At 33.5% G+C, this 22,686-nt stretch overlaps 2 protein-coding genes across 2 annotated transcripts; one reads left to right on the top strand and one right to left on the bottom strand.

Annotated features, from left to right (window-relative positions):
* The first annotated feature begins 970 nt into the window (after positions 1-970).
* Positions 971-12,839, top strand: LOC127734161 (myosin-J heavy chain-like). Its single transcript, XM_052243881.1, has 10 exons — positions 971-1,104; positions 3,505-3,590; positions 4,368-4,484; positions 7,498-7,663; positions 8,305-8,406; positions 8,531-8,621; positions 10,086-10,251; positions 10,883-10,951; positions 11,916-12,003; positions 12,709-12,839. The coding sequence occupies exons 1-10, from the start codon at positions 1,023-1,025 to the stop codon at positions 12,720-12,722; spliced, it is 981 nt and encodes a 326-aa protein (XP_052099841.1). The 5' UTR covers positions 971-1,022; the 3' UTR covers positions 12,723-12,839.
* On the bottom strand, positions 12,765-21,141 carry LOC127734151 (penicillin-binding protein 4-like). The gene is made up of 5 exons (XM_052243858.1): positions 20,751-21,141; positions 15,868-16,038; positions 15,147-15,407; positions 14,556-14,818; positions 12,765-13,602 (listed from the first exon to the last, which is right to left on the bottom strand). Exons 1-5 carry the CDS (start codon positions 21,029-21,031, stop codon positions 12,953-12,955), a joined length of 1,626 nt encoding a protein of 541 aa, XP_052099818.1. The 5' UTR covers positions 21,032-21,141; the 3' UTR covers positions 12,765-12,952.
* Between the last annotated feature and the right edge of the window lie 1,545 nt (positions 21,142-22,686).

Below are 22,686 nucleotides of genomic sequence, written 5' to 3'. Positions count from 1 at the left end.
CCAGTAAAATATAGGAAGGAACACAATAACAATTTCATTTCTAATTCATTCTTTGATATGAAAAAACGTTACCTGATGATAGCGTTTCTTTGTTTACATTGAATATGACGTCATAACTAAAATGACGTCACAACTAAAATCACCTAACAACAGAACCAAAATCGGAAACGTTACGGTATTTCCGTTTCTTTTTTAACATATATGTTTGAATATTAAAAAAAATAATTCATACAGACTTCGTCCCCTTTCACAGGTAATGCCTGCCTCATATTATGGGGACGAAGTCCCCTATTACGGTAGAAAAATCAAAAAATAAAAAAAAAAAAAAAATCCGGGAAAATTTCCCGAAATTTTCATTGTACTAATGAACTCAAAATCGTTAACTTTTTTTTTTCAGACTTTTTTTTAATTCCCGCATTTGCGCAGAAATCTACTTCCTTCTTCCGGTCTCGTTTGTCATGAGACTTTGAGTGAAACATATATTTATCAGCCCAGTAAAATATAGGAAGGAACACAATAACAATTTCATTTCTAATTATTCTTTGATATGAAAAAACGTTACCTGATAATAGCGTTTCTTTGTTTACATTGAATATGACGTCATAATTAAAATAACGTCACAACTAAAATCCCTAACAACAGAACCAAAATCGGAAACGTTACGGTATTTCCGTTTCTTTTTTAACAGATTTAGAACTTAAAATATGTTTGAATTAAAAAAAAATAATTTATATAGACTTCGTCCCCTTTTAACAGGTAATGCCTGCCTCATATTAAAAAGAATGAACAATAACACAATAATAATGTCTGAAGTATTAATATTTCGAAATTATGTGGTATATTTTGCGTGCTCTGTGGTATTCTGTTGTGTTCTGTGTTAAAAAGACGCTCCCGAAAACCCGTTCTTAGCTTTCAATTAAACGCTTTAAAGATACGAGAATATCAGTGGTGAATCATAGAACAAAAAGAACTGGAGTCAAGTATTTTGGTGCGAAATACAAAAATACTCCAAATTCATAGCAATGACGTCCTTAGATGATCTTTTTGAACAAATAATTCACACAGAACGCAAAGCACAGGAGAGAAGAAGTTTCCTTAACGAAAGTAAATATACATTTTGTTTTTGTGCAAGTGGCCTCTGGATCTGTATCTGTATTTGAGTTTTCGTTGTTGACCGGCTATTCGGCCAACTTTTTAAGTTAAAAATGTGTCGTCGAATGATTACGTTTGAACACCATAAAATTAAATCTCTTGCCTAAGACCAGGAAGAAAAGTTCTTCAGTGAAAACTGCATGGACAGTTGTTTCCCACCAACTATTTCATGTGTAATGAAAATGTACCCATCGCGACATCTATATATGTTTTATAGATCATGCATCAAACTAGCATATTTGGCTGTAGTCGTTCCCGTGAACTCCCCCCCCCCCCCCCCCCCCCCCCCTTTTCCACCACCACACACAGGTCACAAAGGTCACTGCTAAATTTTTTCAAACATAATTACATATTCAGTTGATTTCTAAATAAAATAAGGAGATGTGGTATGATTGCCAATGAGACAACTTAACTATCCAATGTTCAGCCCAAGTAACTTCGTACGTGGTTTTAAGCAATAAAACTCATACCGCATATAACAGTCAGCTATAAATGGCCGGACATGACAAAACATGACACAGACAGCAACCAACAACAATCACTGAATTTCAGACTCCTGAGAATTGGGACAGGCACATACAAAATGTGGCGGGGAAAGGGGAGGGGTGGGTAAACTTGTTTGTGAGCGCTCAACCATCCCCTAACCTGGGACATAGGTGTGACAGTACAACATAAGATTAAAGAAGAAACTGAAAAAGACAGACCTGTATATGCGTTGTATAGTCATCAGATCGTTTTGAGAGATGATTGAAGATGGACGACCTTCGGTTATGGCCTATTGATTACGTTACAGTATGGTCACTTGGACAGAGGATGCAGTGCGAAACTCCACCTTTTCGAACTGTTAACCCGCTTTTTGATGGTTTGATAAGGTTAAACCCTTTCCTAGATTTATACTGCTGTCATAGAGGGCTTTCCAATATATTATGAAGATGTGGTTACATAAAGATTTCCTAGAATGTCTTTCACAGTCACTAAAATATTGCAACAATTTAAAAACATTTAACTTGTCTATATACAAGCCAACAACACTATTACATATATTCCTAATTTTTAATTGGAAGATCGCCCACGTCTCCTCATTTCAAAATGGAAGATCGTCTAACATTTTTTCTTTCTAAATCAGAAGATCATCTACATCTGTTCATTCTAAATTAGAAGATCGCCCACATCTCCGCATTCTAAATCGGAAGACTGCCACGTCTCCTCATTCTAAATAAGAAGAACGCTAACATCTCCTCATTAAACGGTGTTTCTTCTATAAACATGGTTAACGCGTGTGCCAGTTTTTAGTTCTATAAGTTTACTAAGATGAGAATTGCATAAAAACCATACTGATTTCAACTACACCTTCACCGAATAAGAAATTATCAAAATGCTGGACTTTTTTGGGTTTATTTTCTCTAGTACATGTCGGAACAATTTTTAACCTAAATTTAACGAGACTTGAATACTGAACATCAGCGTGCTATCTCTATATATTCAAGAATTAATCGATTATATTTTATGGGTAGATATACTTCGAGATGATGATAATTGATAGCTATAATAAAAGCAAAAAAAAAAAAACTACTGTCGCTTAAAACATTGACAGTACCAATTTCATTTATAATTGACGATTATGGTTGGGTTTATGCTCATGTTGGAGATTTGACCTTAAATGACCTTAAACGACAATTTGATTAAGACGATATATATGAAATAAAAACGCATGCCATCGATTACGTTGCGCATGGCACTTGTTTCTATAATAACTTTCATCACGTACGTGCGATAGAGACCAAATATGAAATCATACTTAAGATGTATGAAGTGACTATCAAGACCAAATAATGTTGTTAAGTATACACATAAAACGGTGATACTGTGGATTCAAGATACGATTTATTTCACACCACTGTTAATTTCAAAATTTCAAAAATGTCTTGCAATCTTTTCCTGAATCCATTATCCACAGTATCAATGGTTTATGTGTATACTTATTTTAAGGATACTAGCAACAATATTCCATAATTTTCGTTTGTATCCAAATCATAAATGAACAAAGGTGGCTCAAAACTGCTATTTTGACAGGTTTTGGTAAAATTAGAGAAATCATTAAGACATTTTTGAAATTTAATGGTGTAAAATATATTCAAGGGGAATTGGCCTAATTACCCCTATAACTATAATCCCTCGAAATGTTCTTTTTTTTTAATTTTTACTTGGTTAAGTTTGTGGAAAACGTATCAGGATCATGTACAATTTTAGATACTCAGATCGGGAACAGAACAGTATTGAAGAAAAGCAATATTTGAATCAAAATCTACATATCAGATTGTGATCTACATATATATAATATATCTATTGCAGTAAAATGTAATGTTCAGAAATTCAAAGAAAAGACACAAGAGGCACAGACAGAATGTGTTTGTTTACATGGACAATTAGCTACCAAGGTATCAATTCTTGATGTGGATTATCGCATGCGCATTTATTAATATCTTACTGCAAAGGACTTAGAAAATAGAGCATGATCTTGGCTATTGTATAAGACTGTATGTTGACCTCTAGATGTCCTATTGTTCAAGACTGTATGTTGACCTCTAAATGTCATATTGCATAAGACTGTATGTTGACCTCTAGATGTCATATTGTTCAAGACTGTATGTTGACCTCTAAATGTCATATTGCATAAGACTATATTTCAACCTCTATAGATGTTTTATAGCATAAGACTATAAAATTGAGAATGGAAATGGGGAATGTGTCAAAGAGACAACAACCCGACCACAGAACAGACAACAGCAGAAGGCCACCAACAGGTCTTCAATGTTGACTTCTACATTTCCCATTTTATAAGACTATGTTGACCTCTAAATGTCGTTTGGCTATTTGTTTTCTGTTGGTTGGTAACTTGCTTTTATGGTTCAATAGTTGGGTAAATAACTGTCTTTACTAATTACACAGAGACAGAGGCGGATTTAGGGTGTGTGTGTGCCCGCCCCTCTATGGAGCTTCATTTATGGTTAATCCAGACCGGTTCCACTACAAATTTTGTCTAGTTTGGGGGCCTTCGGGTCTTTCCTTTTTCAAAATCCTGGATCTGCATCTTGTTTCATTTTGCAAATCTTCTATTTGTAAGTTTGTAAGTTCTTAAGTGCTTAGAAACTTAGATGAAAGCCTTATTCAGAATTAAAAAAAGACAAGAAATAATCGGGTACTATTATTTCTAGGTACAGCAAATGAATGAAGATGAAATTTCCTGTAAAATGTTACAGAACAAACAAAAAACACTCAGTGAACAATTAGATATAATGAGGCAGGAATTCGAGGAACTGAGAAACGAAATGGTAGGTAATTGAAGTGTTTCTACTTCTGGACATCCAACAACATAACAAAAATAAAGGGTGGAATAGTCCAATAAGCCAAATTTAAACTAGATATGAACAATGCCCCCCCCCCCCCTTTTTCTGCTCTGCCATATGCATGACTATAGTTCCACATATTTTAGATTTGACAAACAGTGATGTTGGCATACAACTTGAAATTGTTACGCTGTTGTAAGACACAAATGATGCCCCCGCCTGACCATAGGAAATTATAAATTTAACACTATGTATTTTGACGTAACTGTAGGAGGAGATAACCGAACAAACCATGATCTCTTTATGCAGCTAGTACCAAAAAAATAACTAAGTCCAACTACCTGTCATTTTCAGAGTATTTGAAAAAAAAAATAAAAATCCTGTGGCCATATGCACACCTCCATTATGTGCTTGAGCATCCTACAAAATATTAAAGCTGTACCTCCAAAACTGTAGGAGGAGATAGTCGGACAAAACCATGACTCTTTATGCAGCTAGTACAAAAAAAAATGACTAAGTCCAATTATCTGTCATTTTCAGAATATTTGAAAAAAATCAAAATCCTATGGCCATGCACACCTTTATTATTTGTATGAACATCCTACAAAATATTAAAGTTGTACCTCCAAAATTGTAGGAGGAGATAGCCGGACAAACAATGTATCCTTATCCGGACGGACAGGCCCCCCGACATTTTGTCGCGGGGGCATAATAAATAAAATAACCAATAACATTCTTGTGCAACATCCATAGTATTTTGATGCACTGTTTATTTTTGTCTGCAAGACTTTTTATACGACCGCAAAAAATTTTTGAGGTCGTATATTGGTATGACGTTGGCGTCGTTGGCGTCGTCGTCGTCCGAAGACACATTGGTTTTCGCACTCTAACTTTAGTTTAAGTGAATGGATCTCTATTAAATTTTACCATACGGTTCAATACCACAAAAGGAAGGTTGGGATTGATTTTGGGGGTTCTGGTACCAACAGTTAAGGAATTAGGGGCCAAAAAGGGGCCAAAAATAAGCATTTTTGTAACTTCCAGACATAACTTGTGTGTTAGTGTATGGATCTCTCTGACATTGTACCACAAGGTTCCATATCACAAAGGGAATGATGGTATTGATTTTGGGGGTAATTGCCTCAAAATTTTAGGAATTAGGGGCAAAAAAAGGGGCAAAAAAACAAGTATTTTTCTAGTTTCATGATAATAACTTGTGTGTAATTGTATGGATCTTTCTGAAATTGTACTACAAGGTTCCATATCACAAAGGGAAAGCTGGAATTGAGTTTGGGGGTAATTGCCCAAAATATTTAGGAATAAGAGGCCAAAAAGGGGCCAAAAATAAGCATTTTTCTAGTTTCCAGACAATAACGTGTTCAAGTGTATGGATCTCTCTGAAATTGTACTGCAAGGTACCATACCACAAAGGGAAGGCTGGGATTGATTTTTGGGGTAATTGCCTCAAAATTTTAGGAATTAGGGGCCATAAAGGGAAAAAAACAAGCATTTTTCTAGTTTCAGGACAATATCTTGTGTGTAAGTGTATGGATCTTTATGAAATTTTACTACAAGGTTCCATATCACAAAGGGAAAGCTGGGTTTGAGTTTGGGGTAATTGCCTTAAACGTTTAGGAATTTGGGGCCAAAAACTAAAAAGGGGCCTAAAAACAAGCATTTTTCTAGTTTCCAGAAAATAACTTGTGTTCAAGTGTATGGATCTCTCTGAAATTGTACTGCAAGGTACCATACCACAAAGGGAAGGCTGGGATTGAGTTTGGGGGTGATGAATTATAAGGGGGTTCAAAAGATTTGGGGGAGGGATTTTTTTTTTTCTTTAAAATTTTCCACTTTAAATTGGTTATTTCTGAATTATATATAAAAGCAAATAATAATGATCTGGTTCGATTAGGTAAATTAAAATTTTTTAAGTTCTTAGACCACATTCATTCTGTGTCAGAAACCTATGATGTATCAAATATTTAATCACAATCCAAATTCAGTGCTGTATCAAGCTTGAATGTTGTGTCCATACTTGCCCCAACTGTTCAGGGTTCGACCTCTACGGTCGTATCAAGCTGCGCCCAGCGGAGCATTTTGTTGTTTTTGCTATAATTTCATCCATAATCAAAATCAAAAGAACATTTTCAAAAAAGTTAGAATACAAAGCATTCTTGCTTTTGATCGATCAAAAGCCAAGAAATTGGTGTAAAATAAGCATGAAACCATGCATCGACTTCGTTATTGCAGTAAACGTCATTCATAATTCAAAATGGAGTTTGCCGATGACGGTACAACAATAGCCCCAAAAAAATCGAAATAAGTGTAGCATTGTACCGCTGTACAACGCCGTTAACAGTATTGATCATTTCGATGCTTCCCAATAAAAATACAATTACAGAGATAAAACATAAAAAATAAAGTTTTTGGCTATTTTTATAATGAACCATTCTCACCAAAACAGCTTGTCCCATTTTAAAATTTACTCCTATAGCACGCTTATATCCGACTCAACGCGTACTTCTGGTACAAACTGCATATTCATGTGAAATTAACGCCCTGAATATGCATGTAATATTTGCTACTGGACATTAAACAGCAATCAATCAAATCAATCAGTTTCACGTATTGACATCTATTTTAAGGTTTACATTTAAAGCATCACTTCTCATTATTGAGGACATGCTTTTACATATCCAGTTCATTGCTATAAATGTACACTTTACAGCTAGAATGTCCGACTTATTAAGAATTAAGTAACACATATGGCTTTCATCTGCTTTTTATCGATTGTTTTTCTCTCTCCATATTCCTACATACAAATACATCACTTGAGATTAAAACTACTATCAACAATTATCAAAGCACTGTAACATTCTCGAATCTATTAATTGCAGGAAGTCCCATCGTTCTGTTTTAAAAATTCTTAAAAACAAAATTGTTCAAATTAAATGCACAATCCAAGGCCTAGAAATGAACTGTTTGACTATTTTTCCAGGTTGAAGTCTTATCAAAGAAAAACAATGGAACAGATATGTTTTGCTCTGAAGTTGAAGAGTTTGCAATCGACTACAGTTTAATTAGCAATGGCCAGTCTATCAGAGAAAGGGAAGCAAGACAAGAGATAGCGAATTTAAAGGAGAAACATAATTGTCTCAGACAAGGTCAGAATCAATCACACACAAAATGCAAAAGAATAAGGTATGCTCTCATCGTGTGTTTAGCTATTTGTTTATTAGCATCAGTTGAAGGTTTTATTTATAGTTAAGACAGTATTTTCACATGTTAATATGGTGTTTTCTATGTTGTGATTTGTAATTGATATTTAAATTTTAGTCTTTTTTTGCCATGTTGTTGTCAGTTTGTATGAGGCGCGGATTTAGTCAGAATATTGTATTGAAGGAGCTACCTCCTGAGAGGCGAGGATTAGTCAGAATATTGTATTTAAGGAACTACCTCCTAGGAGACGTGTATTTAGTCAGAATATTGTAATTAGGGAACTCCCTCCTGAGAGGCGCAGATTTAGTCAGAATATTGTACTGAAGGAGTTCCCTCCTGGGAGGCACGTATTTAGTCAGAATATTGCATTTAAGGAACAACCTCCTGAGAGGCGCGGATTTAGTCAGAATATTGTATTTAAGGAAATACCTCCTGAGAGGCACGGATTTAGTCAGAATATTGTATTTAAGGAACTACCTCCTCAGAGGCGCGGATTTAGTCAGAATATTGTATTTAAGGAGCTCCCTCCTGAAATGTTTCAGGATATCCTACCAACCAAGATTTTTTTCATATTTTTTCTCTCCAGATAGTCAGGTTTATGAAGAGAAAAGAAAGTTGGTGTCTGAACTTAATGACCAGCTTAAATGTTTCGACGAAGAGAAGACTAAACTGGAAAGAATACTACATGGTAAAGATTTATCCTATAGTTGTTTTTACTTTGTAAATTAACTGAAACTAAGTTTTTTTTTCACATCAAATTATTATAATAATTTAGATCAACCGGGTTTTTCACATTGATACTTACATTTCAGATCTCAATTGCAAGCTACAAGACGAAATTCGATTGACAGAAGAAAAGGAAAATTTGCTGAGTTTTCCAATCACAACTCCAGAGTTTGTCAAGTGAGTCATTTGTGGAAGGATCTGTCTATAACAGTGGACTTACCGGATCGGCATCATTAATGATCATCAATGACCTTGTTTTACCATATCACATATACTTAATGTCATTTTGTCTTTATTGTAAGTCATTATAAAATAAAGAGATGAGGTATGATTGCCAGAGGTATGATTGCCAATGAGACAACTATCCACCAAAGTTCAAATGAAGTGGATATAAGCAATCATACGACCTTCGACAATGAGAAAAACCCATACCGTATAGTCGGCTATAAAAGGCCCCGACGTAAAAAAAATATGAAACAATTCAATTGAGAAAACTAACGGCCAAATTTGTAACAAAACAATTTACGAAAAACAAATATGACCGACATGAACCAACGACAACCACTGAACTACATGCTCCTGACTTGGGACAGGCACATAAAGAGTGGCGGGGTTAAACATGTTTGTGAGCGCTCAACCCTACCCCTAACCTGGGACAGTGGTTTAACAGCACAACATAAGAACAAACTATTTAAAATCAGTCGAAAAAGGATTAACTCATCAGATCGATACAAAGCAGAACAATCAAACAAAAACACAGACCGGCGGCGGACGTTGCAGGTTGTTTATCCATCCCTCATCCCTAACAGCAAAAATGACACTAAGTACAGATCTGAGAGTACTAGAAGGTACTGACAGTTACAGTTACAGTTACTGTTATTGTCTTTTTTAATAAAACCTCCTTATAATTTCAATTCTTATTATTATCATTGATAAAGCCAATGCCCGTTGATATCATTGTTTGACTTTCATACCAAATCAAATGCCACTGTCTCCTTGCTTTAGTTGGAATCTAGTCTGAATTGCATGTCATTGTCTTTCTCAAATTACCCAGAATTACATGTTAACTGCAAATGACGTTGTCTTTATCGAATTACTCAGTATTAGTACATGTAACCTGCAAATGCAATTGTCTTTCTTGTATTACTCAGAATTATATATATAGGTTGTATAATCCACCATTTCTACATAATACCTGTACCAAGTCAGTAATATGTTTTCCATTCGTTTGATGTGTTTTAGCTTTTGATTTTGCCATTTAATAATGGACTTTCCGTTTTGAATTTTGCTTGGAGTTCGGTATTTTTGTTAATTTACTCTTTACATGTATGCAAATGACATTGTCTGTCTCGAATTACACAGAATTACATGTTACATTCAAATGATATTGTCTTTGCTGAATTTCTCAGAATTACATGTTACATTTAGAATCGCATGCTATAGATGCAAATCAAAAAGAAATTATCTTCCTCGAATTACCAAGAATCTCATGCTATAGATGCAAATGGCATTGCCTTTCTTGAATTAGTCTAAATAACATGTTACATGTAAATATTACTTTCTATATCTTGAATTGCATGTTACATGTTACATGTAATTCTTATTGTTAATGTCATTTTCATGAACTATCTTAATGTGCAGATTACAGCAACAGTTGGACACACTGAAAAACGAGAATTTAGAAGACAAGTGTAACAATTTACAGAAGGAAATGTGCAGGCTTCAGCAGTTATGTTGGCAGAAACAATTAAAAGATAGACAAAAACAACAAGACGTCAAACGACAAACTCGAAGACAGGAACAAAAGGTCTGAATTTTTAACACCAGCAATAGTTTATTCATAATTTTGTTTCTTATTCTGTCATCATTCGTCTTGCACTGAAACTTGTTGTTCAAAATGACCGTTGGAAATGATTGCAATGACAACATTATAGACATATTCAGTTCTGTTTGTCAATGAAACAACTGCTTTTTACGGGATGTAAAACGGGTTCTGTTTACATTGACAACACAATTGACGATTAAAACTATTTTTGGGGCACACATACAAATGTGTGTGCCATAACACTTCGGCCGAGGGAGGCATACACTTATTCAATTGAACCATTTGCTATAGACAGATATGCAGAACAAACTGATCGTCACAATAGAAGAATATCATAATATTATTTAATTTACGGGTGTGTATTATTTAAAAGCCTCTTCAAAATAGCAGATTGAAAGTCATGATGATTTATGCAGGAAATAGGTGCTTTAATTATTTGTATGGGTGATAAATGATCCATATTCTTCCCTAACTTCACTGGTAATAAAAAGGCACTAATTTTATATTATTTATTCTCAATTATTTATAGGTCGTGACCCAATCTCCCGTATAACATATATGAAAGACGTATTCATCTGTTTTTGATTAATTCATTATACATAATCTGTTTCAGAATTCAGTTGCAGTATCAAATCGTGTTCAGCTGTCCAATTTTTCATCTGATGGAAATAACAGAAAACAGGTCTGTTATAGACACAAAGTTATGTATTTCATCAGAAGTCAATGAATTTCTGATTTTGTGCATGTTTTTTCCATAGTGCTTCAATCTCATCTAGCTAGCTTTTCATTTTCACAAATACAGAATATTTTTTTATTGACTCAAACATTTTTTAACGTAGCCTTATAAGGAGAGATAACACAGGTAATTTGATTTAAAAAAAGGAATGTACAGTAATTTTTATTATTTTGTAAAACGAAGGTTGACCCCATTTTTTCTTATAATCATCTCAAAGCATTTTATAAGAGCTATTTTCTTATATTATATATACTTCTATTATCTAGTTTTCTTTCTGTTCTCATACTGCTTTTTCCTGCTTAATCCTTACAAAATGTGTAACTTTTTTACAAACCTGCAGCTTGAAAACCAGCATGGTTACCTATAAATATTATGATCTTTTTGAAAGTAGCACATTATAAACTACATTTTGGCAAATTATGAAAAAATATATATATTTTTTATACTAGTACCCCATAAATATAGGAACGTCTATACATAACGTTCTTATCAATTGAAATTATTTGTTTTCTATACCAGATAAATATATAATTGAATAATTTTCTTACCCTTATGTATCTCTTAGTAATGGTCAGTGATGACAACTATACAATGAACAAATCCCTTTATGAACAAGAATGGTGACTAACGGTAAAGTGAATCTGAAGTACTTTAGACAGCACGTACATGTATGTATTTAAAATACAATGAGTTAATCATACTTTCTCCCTACTAAATAGAGGGTCTACATGGGGTTTTCAGGAAAGAGAATAATGGGCCAATACTACAGAAAAATGGGCCAAAATTTACAGAATAGAGAAAATAGGCCAAAAAATAAAGATTAAAGGATCATAGGTTATCTTTTTCTTACCTCCAATCATTTTACTTAATAAATGTTACAGTTATGAATATTCTAAACTTTCAATTATAGGTAGTAGATAATACAAACAAAGAATTACAAGACCTGTTTACTGAGGATTTTACAGACGTCAACTATCAGAAATCGTTATTCAAAACGAGTATGTATAACCAGTCATATTTGCCCCCAGTTCAAGTGTGTAAAGCTTTTGCTCTAGCTTTTGAAATGAAAACATTTTTTAATGCTAATGAATATGATTTGAACCCTCATATAGGGTTTTTATACCCCACCCCCCCCCACCCACCCCAATAAATGCCAATATATGAAAATTAAGCCAAAGGTGTTGGTTATTGGGTACAAGATAGTTCTATCTTGATGGATAAGGAAAATTTACGCTTTTTCGAGGACATTTCTTGTTGAGATTTTTTTTATGATCAATAGTAGGTACTCCTGATAAATAAGGATTAATGCAAAAACAAGTTAAGGGAGCAAAAAATAGACCCTAGTGGCACAAAACCTAAATAGTTTGTATCACACACATTGATGTATCTAAGTTTGGTGCTTTGTTGGTGGTAATTTCATTCAGTAAATTGGTAAAGAATATGTTTCAACCAAATAATTGACATCGAAATTAAAAAAAAAAAGTAATGACACTGTAGTAGAGTAAAATGCTCTCAACAACAGTTTTTAACAAAACAAGTATGAGGTATAACTGAATGAGGTGATAGAATAAGGATGTCCTTAGAATGTACTTAAACACGTTACAAATAAGTATTTTGAACTTTTTCACTATCATGATTAGTAAAACTATGGCAGTTGCTGAAAAAAACGAGTTATTATGCTTATCGTTTTTTTTCATTTGTAGGATCTGATCATTAAATGTCATAAGTGTCATGAACCAGCTGACGAAAAGAGGGAAAATTATATGTTAGTTTTATTTCCCAGTAAACTTCAATATCACAATTGTACAATGTACATAATAAAAATGTCTTATTTGGTTTTGCTTCCTTTATGCACATTTAAATTGAATATTGAACAGTAGTTACAGCTTTTTTATGTTTTGGAGAACATATATAAATGAGACAAAATTTGTAATGTTAGCGTAGTAATTAGAAAGTTCTTGATTGTGCAACAGCATATAAGACTACCAGAAAGGTAAGCTGATCAAATCCAGAATGGTAGTTGGTTGATGCTCTGTTAGCATTATCACGTGACTTTTGAAAAACGGGTGGCGACTTTGATTCAAAGGTCGGAATCTCTAAGTAGGGATTGTCGCACTCAATATCAAATCTGAACGTGTAAAAATTTAAAATATATCGAGTGGATCCCACCGAATCGCCATAAAACTCATCTTTTGTTTCCTTGGGATATAGAAAAAACGTTGATACACCGTATATGAGAGTAAGTTTGTTCATATCCTCATGATCTTTAACTTGAATGTTACCGTATGCAGGATTGTAATAGTTGCCAAAATAATCTTTCTTCTGACGGCTCATAGCACGACTCTTCGTAACATTAGGCTTTGTTCTGGGTGTATAATCAAACCATGGTTGTGGGTATGAACAAACTGTGGTGCTATTCAAATAAGGCGTCTGATTGGTGTAGACATCAAATATATAGTTGTGTAGTATTTGTCGGATGAAGTAATTTGGATCATTCCCAGTGAGTACGGTAAATATTCCCAGATCAGCATCCGGATACCAGGACAGCATTGCTCTATATCCAAAAGTTGCTCCACCATGAATAAACATCCTATTTCCTGTGGAAGCAGTATTCAATCAAATACATTTTCAAAAGGAATAATGAATTAAAAAATAAGGAGATAATATGTCATGATTGCCAATGAGACTATCAAACAGAGACCAAAGCACGAGGATGTAAATAACTACAGAGCAAATCATTGTACCCATGAAATAATTCAGTAAGGTTTTACGTAATTTGTGGTAAAGAAATCCCTGACTTTATAATCATTTACCAGTTACACATAGGTTACGTTCAGTGAAATTTAAAACACTCTGGCATGGCGGACGATTTAGGACATATACACACACTAAGAAGGAACATACCCGTACATGAAAGGGAACGAAACTCGTCTCTTCTTTTGTCGTAAATTTTTGTATAGTTTTTTTTCCCGCGTAAAACTGAAATACCCAAATCTAAAAAAAAAAGGACAATTATTGTTGTTTACATGGGATTTATTTGAAATCAGTTTCCTAGTATAAATGTCCGCAATATAATTTGAAAATTTGTTATTATCTAAAGTAATCATCAACGTAACGTAAGTGTTATTATTTTATTCTTAATTTTTAAATGGAACTTAGACGGATCTTTTCAGATTTTGGCCAAAAACTGTAATTCATTTCAATATAGGAACAACTTTAACTGGAATCCGCTTATATTTAACGTTATGCTCTATAAACAAAGTGTAGTAGTCAGGCGAGAACCAGCTTAGGGATAAGTTTTACATTAAATTGGCACAATTGGTGCCCATAGTGATAACTACAACCTGTTACAAATTACAATAGTGTATTATGTAACATAACAAAACAAAACAAATTGAATTACAATTATCAAATTAATAGTGCAATGCGTATTACATCGTATGTTTTTTCTTTCTTATTTAGGATATATCATATCTTTTCGAGCCACATTAGATAATGAAACAAGATGCATTGTTCATGCCATTTTTATCTGACTCGTTTCAAAACTCACCCCTATAAAATCCCGACCTCCAGCCAAGTGCATATCCTGTGATAGAATTGGTGACTGGGACTTTAGGTTTAGTATAATATTTATACGTATACATATCATTAGGTACGGTATTGGCTGCTGTGGTAATTTCTTTGAATGCTTTTTCAGATATTAGTCTTTTTCCATCCGGTAATTTCCCGCCGTTAAGATAGAAAGTCATCCACTTCGTCATATCCACTGCTGTGGTCAATATGCAACCAGAACCACAAAGCTCGCCATAATATCTGTAAAAGAGTCCTAATATATTGATTTATCTATCTTTAATAACAACTCAATTGACTGTATTTATTAGATATCACCCAAGTAGTTAGTCAGTCATTGTTTTCTTCCAAAAATCCAAAAGATTACCTGAACGTCAGTTGATGCAGTTTTACGAACCAAAAAACTTGTTTATTTTTACATATTTGATTATAACTGTTTAGATGAAAAAAAAATGTTCATGGTTTAGTTGTCAACTGTCGCAAAACCTGGCTATATTGCTTCTTGATATTGTATTTCAAAATTGTATTACTAAAAATAATGACTAAAAATTCACTGTGTACTTTTACTTACTTTGAAAACCCAAAAGGGAACGGTAGAAGCTCCCCGTAAAAATCCATATACCCCTGTGCTAAATTTATCTTCTCTGGGTTAGCTGTCGTTACAAAAGTAGAAGATGTCATTCCAAGTGGCTCAAATAAAAATTTAGAGACCAGATTCTCCCAGGTATCTCCACCAATTATCTCTGTTAAATGAGTGACAAGACCATACAACAAACTACTGTAGATGTAACTACCTCTGAACTCTTTTTCTGCTTTCAAGTATTTGAGTCGACTGAAGATAGAAATTACTTAGTCTAATCACAATAGATATGATATGGTTTATGATATAACCTTTTCGATTTTAAGTGTGCCAGGTAACATGATTGTTTCATTGTCGTTTTAATGTCCAGTGGCTAATATTTCATACAAGTCAGGACGATGTAAAGTTACAGAATTATGCTCATTAACCAACATCACGGGAAAAGGTCATTCTATTTCTGCTTACTGCAAGTAAATGATCGACTTTGTCGTGTCCTTGTTTGCTTGATTTCGGATAAAAACAACAAAGAACATGCAAAACCTCTGAGCTATCTGTTTCAATACAAAACGATGCACTATATGAACATTTCGAAAATTTATTTCTAATCTCCAAATGTTTTGAAATTCAAAGCACCAAATATTTAAGAGTAATAAATCTTAAAAGTACATACATGATGTAATGCCACTTTAAGTACAAACCAATTTAAACTTACTGTATAAGGTTTGATCTTGTAAGATTATTATCTAGTCGTATCCTGTTATTCTGAGGGATTCCTGTTCTGTGAGACAGTAGATCACGGACTGTTGTGAATTCAGACCTCAGACTATCGTTAAAGATTTGGTCGTTCCTCAGAATTGTCTTTATCTTGGTATCCAAAGAATACCTAATGAAAATACAACTTAGAATAAGGCAAACGAAATATTAATATATCTTTAGATGTATATATAAGAACAAGTCTTTTGTGCAGCAAATTAGGATCAAAGAGGTCATACAACACAGAACAATACGTTGGACCAACCATTTTGTTACAAAACAATAGTATATAGACAGTGTCAATGACGCATTGCAAGATAGTTTAGAGAACAGACAAATTGCGGAAGATCTTTCAAGTAATACAACAAAATCTTACAATACATACATTTCATAATTTTACGCTGTATAATTATCGACTACGGCCATTCCAGAACGACGGTATTTATAAGCTCGCGAAAATGACACGTGATGTCAGAAAAAAAAGTGTCTGGAAGTAAAAAGTAACTGACTAATATAAGAATCAAGATGTCTTATGTCAAATGCTTAACGCAAATAGCTAAAGATAAAAAAAAAAGAAGAAAAACGAGACGAGATTAGGCAAGCTTACTAAATGACCAACAATTTTTCAAAAGAATAGGAAAAATGAAGTGAACGAATACTCAATGAACATATTAGCAGTGACGATCATGGTGTTGTATTGCTGTGTGACCAAGTATAACACATCCTCTTAATTCACAATCGATACAACTTGTTTGCCTGGGCTTTAACATGTTAGATGGTTGTAGTTATGTTGGATCGATTCAAACATACGTAACGCTCTCTCTCTCTCTGTGAATACAGTGGACGTGCATGATGTAAATAGTCTACTTGGGCGCAGACATGTTTGATCTATCTAAATATATGTATGCCGGTGTCCATGTATAATATTTGGCAAACAACAATATATACAAATGAACGATACTTTGTTTACGAAATGTACGTGTATTGGTTTTTGTGCTTTGAAAAGTGCTTTATTTGAACCTTTCGATTGTTTTTTAAACGTAAATACACTGACATATAACACTTTAAGCTATAGGGATTTTGTTAAATCACTCGATAAAACATGGACGCTTTCGAAAAAGCTCAGGCATATGGATATTAATCTATTCTCAAAATGTAATTCTCAATACAATAACAAGAATGTGTGCAAGGTTTTTTCTATTATCTAAGGATTATATAGATTCCATGTATGCATCTCCTTTGACATTTGCATTGGTATGATTCTATATTTTGAAATAAAAGCATTGTAAGGTTAAACCTTTATAACACAACATAATGTAGGGTTGATAATATCTTTTTATCACAAATACTAACATTCCTTGGATGATCTTGTATTTCAAGCATCTATTTCACGTCTTGCCAGAAAAAGAATATAAAAAGAAGATGAGGTATGATTGCCAATGAGACAACTCTCCACAAGAGACCAAATGACACAGAAATTAACAAATATAGATCACCGTACGGCCTTCAACAATGAGCAAAGCCCACACCGCATAGTCAGCTTTAAAAGGCCCCGAAATGACAAATGTAAAACAATTCAAACGAGAAAAATAACGGCCAAATTTATGTTAAAAAATAATGAACGAAAAACAAATATGTTATACAGCAAAAAACGACGACCACTGAATTGCAGGCTCCTGACTTGGGAAAGGCACATACAGAATGTGGCGGGGTTAAACTCGTTTGAAGGCGCCAACCCTCCCCTAAACTGGGACAGTGGTGTAACAATACAACATAAGAACAAACTAAAAATCAGTTGAAAAAGGCTTAACTCATCAGATGAAAACAAATAAAAATACATCTAACAATTAAAAAAAAAAAGAGTGGGCATGGACGGGTACTTATACATCCCTACTACAAAAAGACACTAAGTACAGATCTGGGAGTACTCGCAGTTACTTACTGCTAGTTCAAAGCCAATAAAAACTTATAAAACAAATCATGCATCTAAGACTAAAATATCAATCAGTACACATCCAACATCCAATGGATTTAGTGTAAAGACGTCATAACCAGTCAGAGAAAAACATGACTTTGTGCAATGCCAAGATACAGGTATCGACAGATTGTAGAGCCATGAATGTGCATATGTATATAAAAATAATATTTAGTTTGATTTTAATTTACTGATAACAAAATCAATATAAATACCAATAAAAACAATATTCAAAGGTCTAATTACAGTGTTGAATTGGTAACCTTTTAGGATAAGTTTATTTAAAGGATCGATAGGTTTACCCGGATCGTTTCTAAATTTCCGGGCTCGGTAAACAACATCTCCGTAAAAATGAAGATGTGCTATCCCGTTTGAAATACGTTTTCTACAGGTACAACCAAACTTCAAAACCAAATCTTTATATCTATGGAAGAATTTAGTACAGGTTTTAAGTAATTTGTGGTAACGAAATCCCTGACTTAATAATTTACCAGTAATACACAGATTACATTCATTGAAATCCAAACGTCACAACAGACAGGGGCATAGCGAACGAGTTATGATATATAAACACCGTAAGATGGTGCCAAAGGAACATCACCGTCCAAAAAAGGAAAATTAACAATATGGAATGAAAAATCGTCCCTTTTGTCGTAAATTTTAGTGTATAGTTTCCCGTATAAAACTGAAATATCTAAATCTAGGAAAGGACAGTTATTGCCGTTTAAATTTGATTTATTCAAAGTAAGTTCCTTTGGGTAAATTTCGGCAGTATATTTAGAAAATTGTTGATTATTTAACGAAAAAATATCATCAAGATAAGGGTAAGTGTTGTTGAATTTATCAATTAAATGCAATTTAGACGGGTCTTTACTGAGTTTGGTCATAAGCTGTGATTCATAACAGTACAAGAACAAGTCTGCTATTAAAGGGGTGCAATTGGTGCCCAAGGAATACCTACAACTTGCCGATAAACTTTATTGCCGAAACGTACATAAATATTATCAAATAGAAAATTAGCAGCTTCAATCATCTCATCACACCTCCAGTAAGTATATCTAGCAATATTTACCTTTCTCATTAGAGAAGAAGGCTTTAAATGAGTTGCAGCAAATATATTTGCATTCAGATTTAGCAATCGACCATTTAATTAAATAGGAAAACTTTTGTTTGATAAGAATGTGTGGAAGTGTAGTGTAAAGAGTTGAAAAGTCAAAACTGCCATCAGAATCATAAGGACCATCAAAAGCACGTAACTTATCTAAAACATCCAAAGAATCTTTTACACTCCAAAAATAGTGAATTCCACTATTTTCATATGTTTTATTACAAAAGTTAATGATCAATAAGTTCTTTGATAGTAGTTAAGGAACTAGTTAAAAGCACTGAAAGATAAGTTGTAGAACACTTACTAGAGGCCGAGATGAAACGATATTTTACTGGTTTTTTGTGTAGTTTAGATAACCAATACATAGAAGGGACCTTCAAATGTTCAGAAGCGGCTTTAAGCAGTGATGTGGTTATGATATGTTTGTTAACTATATGATTCTCTGTGGAGCGCACGGACTTGAATGTAGAAGAATTTAAAATTTCATTCTTAAGAACGTCCGTGTAGTGTGTACGGCATACTACCACCACATTGTTGGCTGCTTTGTCGGCCGGTACAAATACAAATCGCTTTGAAAGTACTTGAAGTTTGTTTTTTATTCTAGAAATAGGCGTGTTGTGTACTCTTTTAATTATTTCTGAATTATTTTCAAAATGTGATGTTCGAATATCCACAACATTAATCATACGTTTATTTAGATAAGAATCAAGAGATTTTTTATCAGATTTTTCCCGTTTACACCAATTTTTACAATACGATGAAAGAGGGTCTTTTATGACCTGACGACACTGTTTCCAATCTATTTTAGATGGAGGACGATATTTTGGTCCTTTTTTCAAAAAGTTTTTAACCTCTCGGTCTTGAACGATATTGAGGTCCCCCGTAATACATGGCCATAGGGATCATATCTGATATTCGACGATTCACAGTCTCAAGTTAGAGGAGTATTATTTTCAACATTGACGTCTGATGTTACTGACGTATAATTAAAATTTAAACTTCTGCTGGGTTTTTTGTATGTATACCAAATAATAGGTGGTTCTGTGTTATCAAAATAGGGAGGTATACAGTTTAGAAATCTGTTTGTTTACATTTTTTTATCATATTCACTCGAAAAAATGTGACGGTGGTCACATTCGAAAAAACCCGATCAAATCGTTCGATAAAACACGATTAATTCCAGCCGGACACTATACCTGGGACTATTATACTAGTATAATAGTCCCAGACTATACCTACTGCGGTCTTTCAGAAATCTTTTCCTGAAATGTTGAGGTTATAACTACATGTATAATAATTATTGTCATAGTCTTAAATTTTTTGGAATACAACCGAGTTCGTCTGTACCCAGTTTAATACGCGACTAATTTTTATTCATTCATTTATTATATTTCCTGTGTATAAATTTTGTTAGATCTTGCATTATCCCTCTCGCTGCTATAATGATATATACACGAAATCACAGCGGCTGGTATAAGTGTAAAATATTCTGTATCGCAAGATTGAGTATTTTATGCTTGTTTTCAGTAACTATGATCATTTACTAATATTGTTTTCTTGGTGACATCGATATAATTGAGTTATTTGTTCATATATAACTGCGCTAGGGTATTCTAAAATCTATTTAACCCCGCAATATTTAGACTTGTCCTAAGAACTTGGTCAGTGGTTGTCTTTAGTTTTATCCTAGGGTGTTTTAAAAAAGAATATATATTACACAATTTCATTCATTTTCTTTCTTTAAAAATATACTACTTACTCAGTTTTCTCTTCGATTAGTTTAACCAACAGAGTACTGGCAAATGCTTTAGTTAGTGATGCTATTTGGAAAACAGTGTCACCAGTCACAGAAGTATTGTCATTAGAATATCCTCCAACAAACAAAACTTTGTCAGATTTGACCACAGACACAGACAGACCGACAACTAGGTGTGATTTGCACAACATCAAATCTTTCAATGTAGCATTGAGCTCTGTGGAACAGCTTGTACAACCATAAACAACTCGAGCTACAAAACAAAATGCTAAAAACGCTAACATTCTATTCTTTAAAATCCTCCTTGAAAGAACGTGAGAAATATATGTTAGATCAGGTAAAGATAACGGTTAAAAAATAGATGTGTATTTTGTTACACTTACACATAAACAATAACATATGTACAGTGAACGTGCCAGAGTAGTTGACTCTGACTTAGCAAGTTAACCCGTTTATCTAAAGAGGTTGATTATTATGGAGACACGCGAATTATCCTATCTGCTGGTATACGTTCATCAGTGACGAATAATTTCTTTCTAGAAATATTTCAAGAACAAGAAATTCTATGTACGAATTTTTGTTTTTATTATAGACACTAGATTGATTTATAGTTATAATTTTTTTTGCGGAATAATTGATTAAAAGTTAATGAGATCAAGGTTTTGTACTATTCACATGTAAAAAGTAAAATAACAAGAATACCGAACTCCAAGGAAAATTTAAAACGGAAATTCCCTTATGTTTTTGGTGCAATGCATATTGCTCAGCTCAATTTGATACGGAGCCCCGCTAGGGACATGCAAAGAAAAACATATATATTGTGCTCACAAAATAATATATTGTGCGCACAACTTAAATATATTGTGAACACAATTTAAATATATTGTGCGCACAACTTAAATATATTGTGCGCTCAAATTCATTGAGCTTATACATGGTACGGCGCTTCAATGTCTCCTTTTCAAAGTGACAGAATGGAGAAATACATAAGGGATTATTTTGAAGTGAGGTTAGATTACATGGAAATACTCGCACTTTTAGCAAAAAATCACCACTGCATTGTTTCTTATCGACACCTAAAACGTATACTGAAGAAGCTACGTTTACTTCGTCGAAAACACTACACGACACTTGAAGATGTCATTGCCTTCATCGAAGACAACACTAAGGGATCTGGAAGGCTTCGTGGTTATCGCTGGATGTTTATGAAATGTAGACAAGCAGGTTTAACTATACAAAAAGAGTATATGTGCGAATTTTGATGCAAATTATAAACCCTGAAGGAGTTGAAATGCGACGAAAAGGTCGATTACAAAGGAGAGAATATTGTTCGAAAGGGCCAAACTTCATATGGCATTTGGATTCATAAGATAAACTTAAACCTTTTGGAATATGCATAGATGGCTTTTCTCGATTGATAATATGGAAGGAGGCAGGGCAGACTAGTTTAGTTTAAACATATTTTATTTGCTAAATATCAGCAAAATGGATGAGACACAAGTAAATCATACTTATGAAGTCTTCTCCATATTACAATACAAGTATATATACAATAATAACATTATGAGCATGCATGTAAAGCTAACAAATTCATTAAATATTATACGAACTATAAATAAAAAGAAAAAAAAAAGAACAAGAAGAATGAAAAAGGAGGAAAAGAAAAAGAAGCAAATTATATTTTCTGTGATGTTGACTTAGGTTTGATGGTGATGATCATCCGTGCCGGTAGCAATAATATTTTATGAAGGTACTAGAAATCTGTTAGACCTTTTAATAAAATCTTGAACATGTTTGAAAATTAGGAGATTTTGTTCATTCGAAAGTTCAAGATCTCCGGAAGTTAATAGTTTAGTATCAATAATAAAGTTTTCAGTAAGCCAATTAAGATTGTTAAGTACAATTTCTCTACATGTAGTATATTTTGGGCAAACTAAAA

Source organism: Mytilus californianus, unplaced genomic scaffold (genome assembly GCF_021869535.1).
Source record: "Mytilus californianus isolate M0D057914Y unplaced genomic scaffold, xbMytCali1.0.p SCAF_3, whole genome shotgun sequence".
NCBI lineage: Eukaryota > Metazoa > Mollusca > Bivalvia > Mytilida > Mytilidae > Mytilus > Mytilus californianus.
This window is presented reverse-complemented; position numbering and strand designations above follow the sequence as displayed.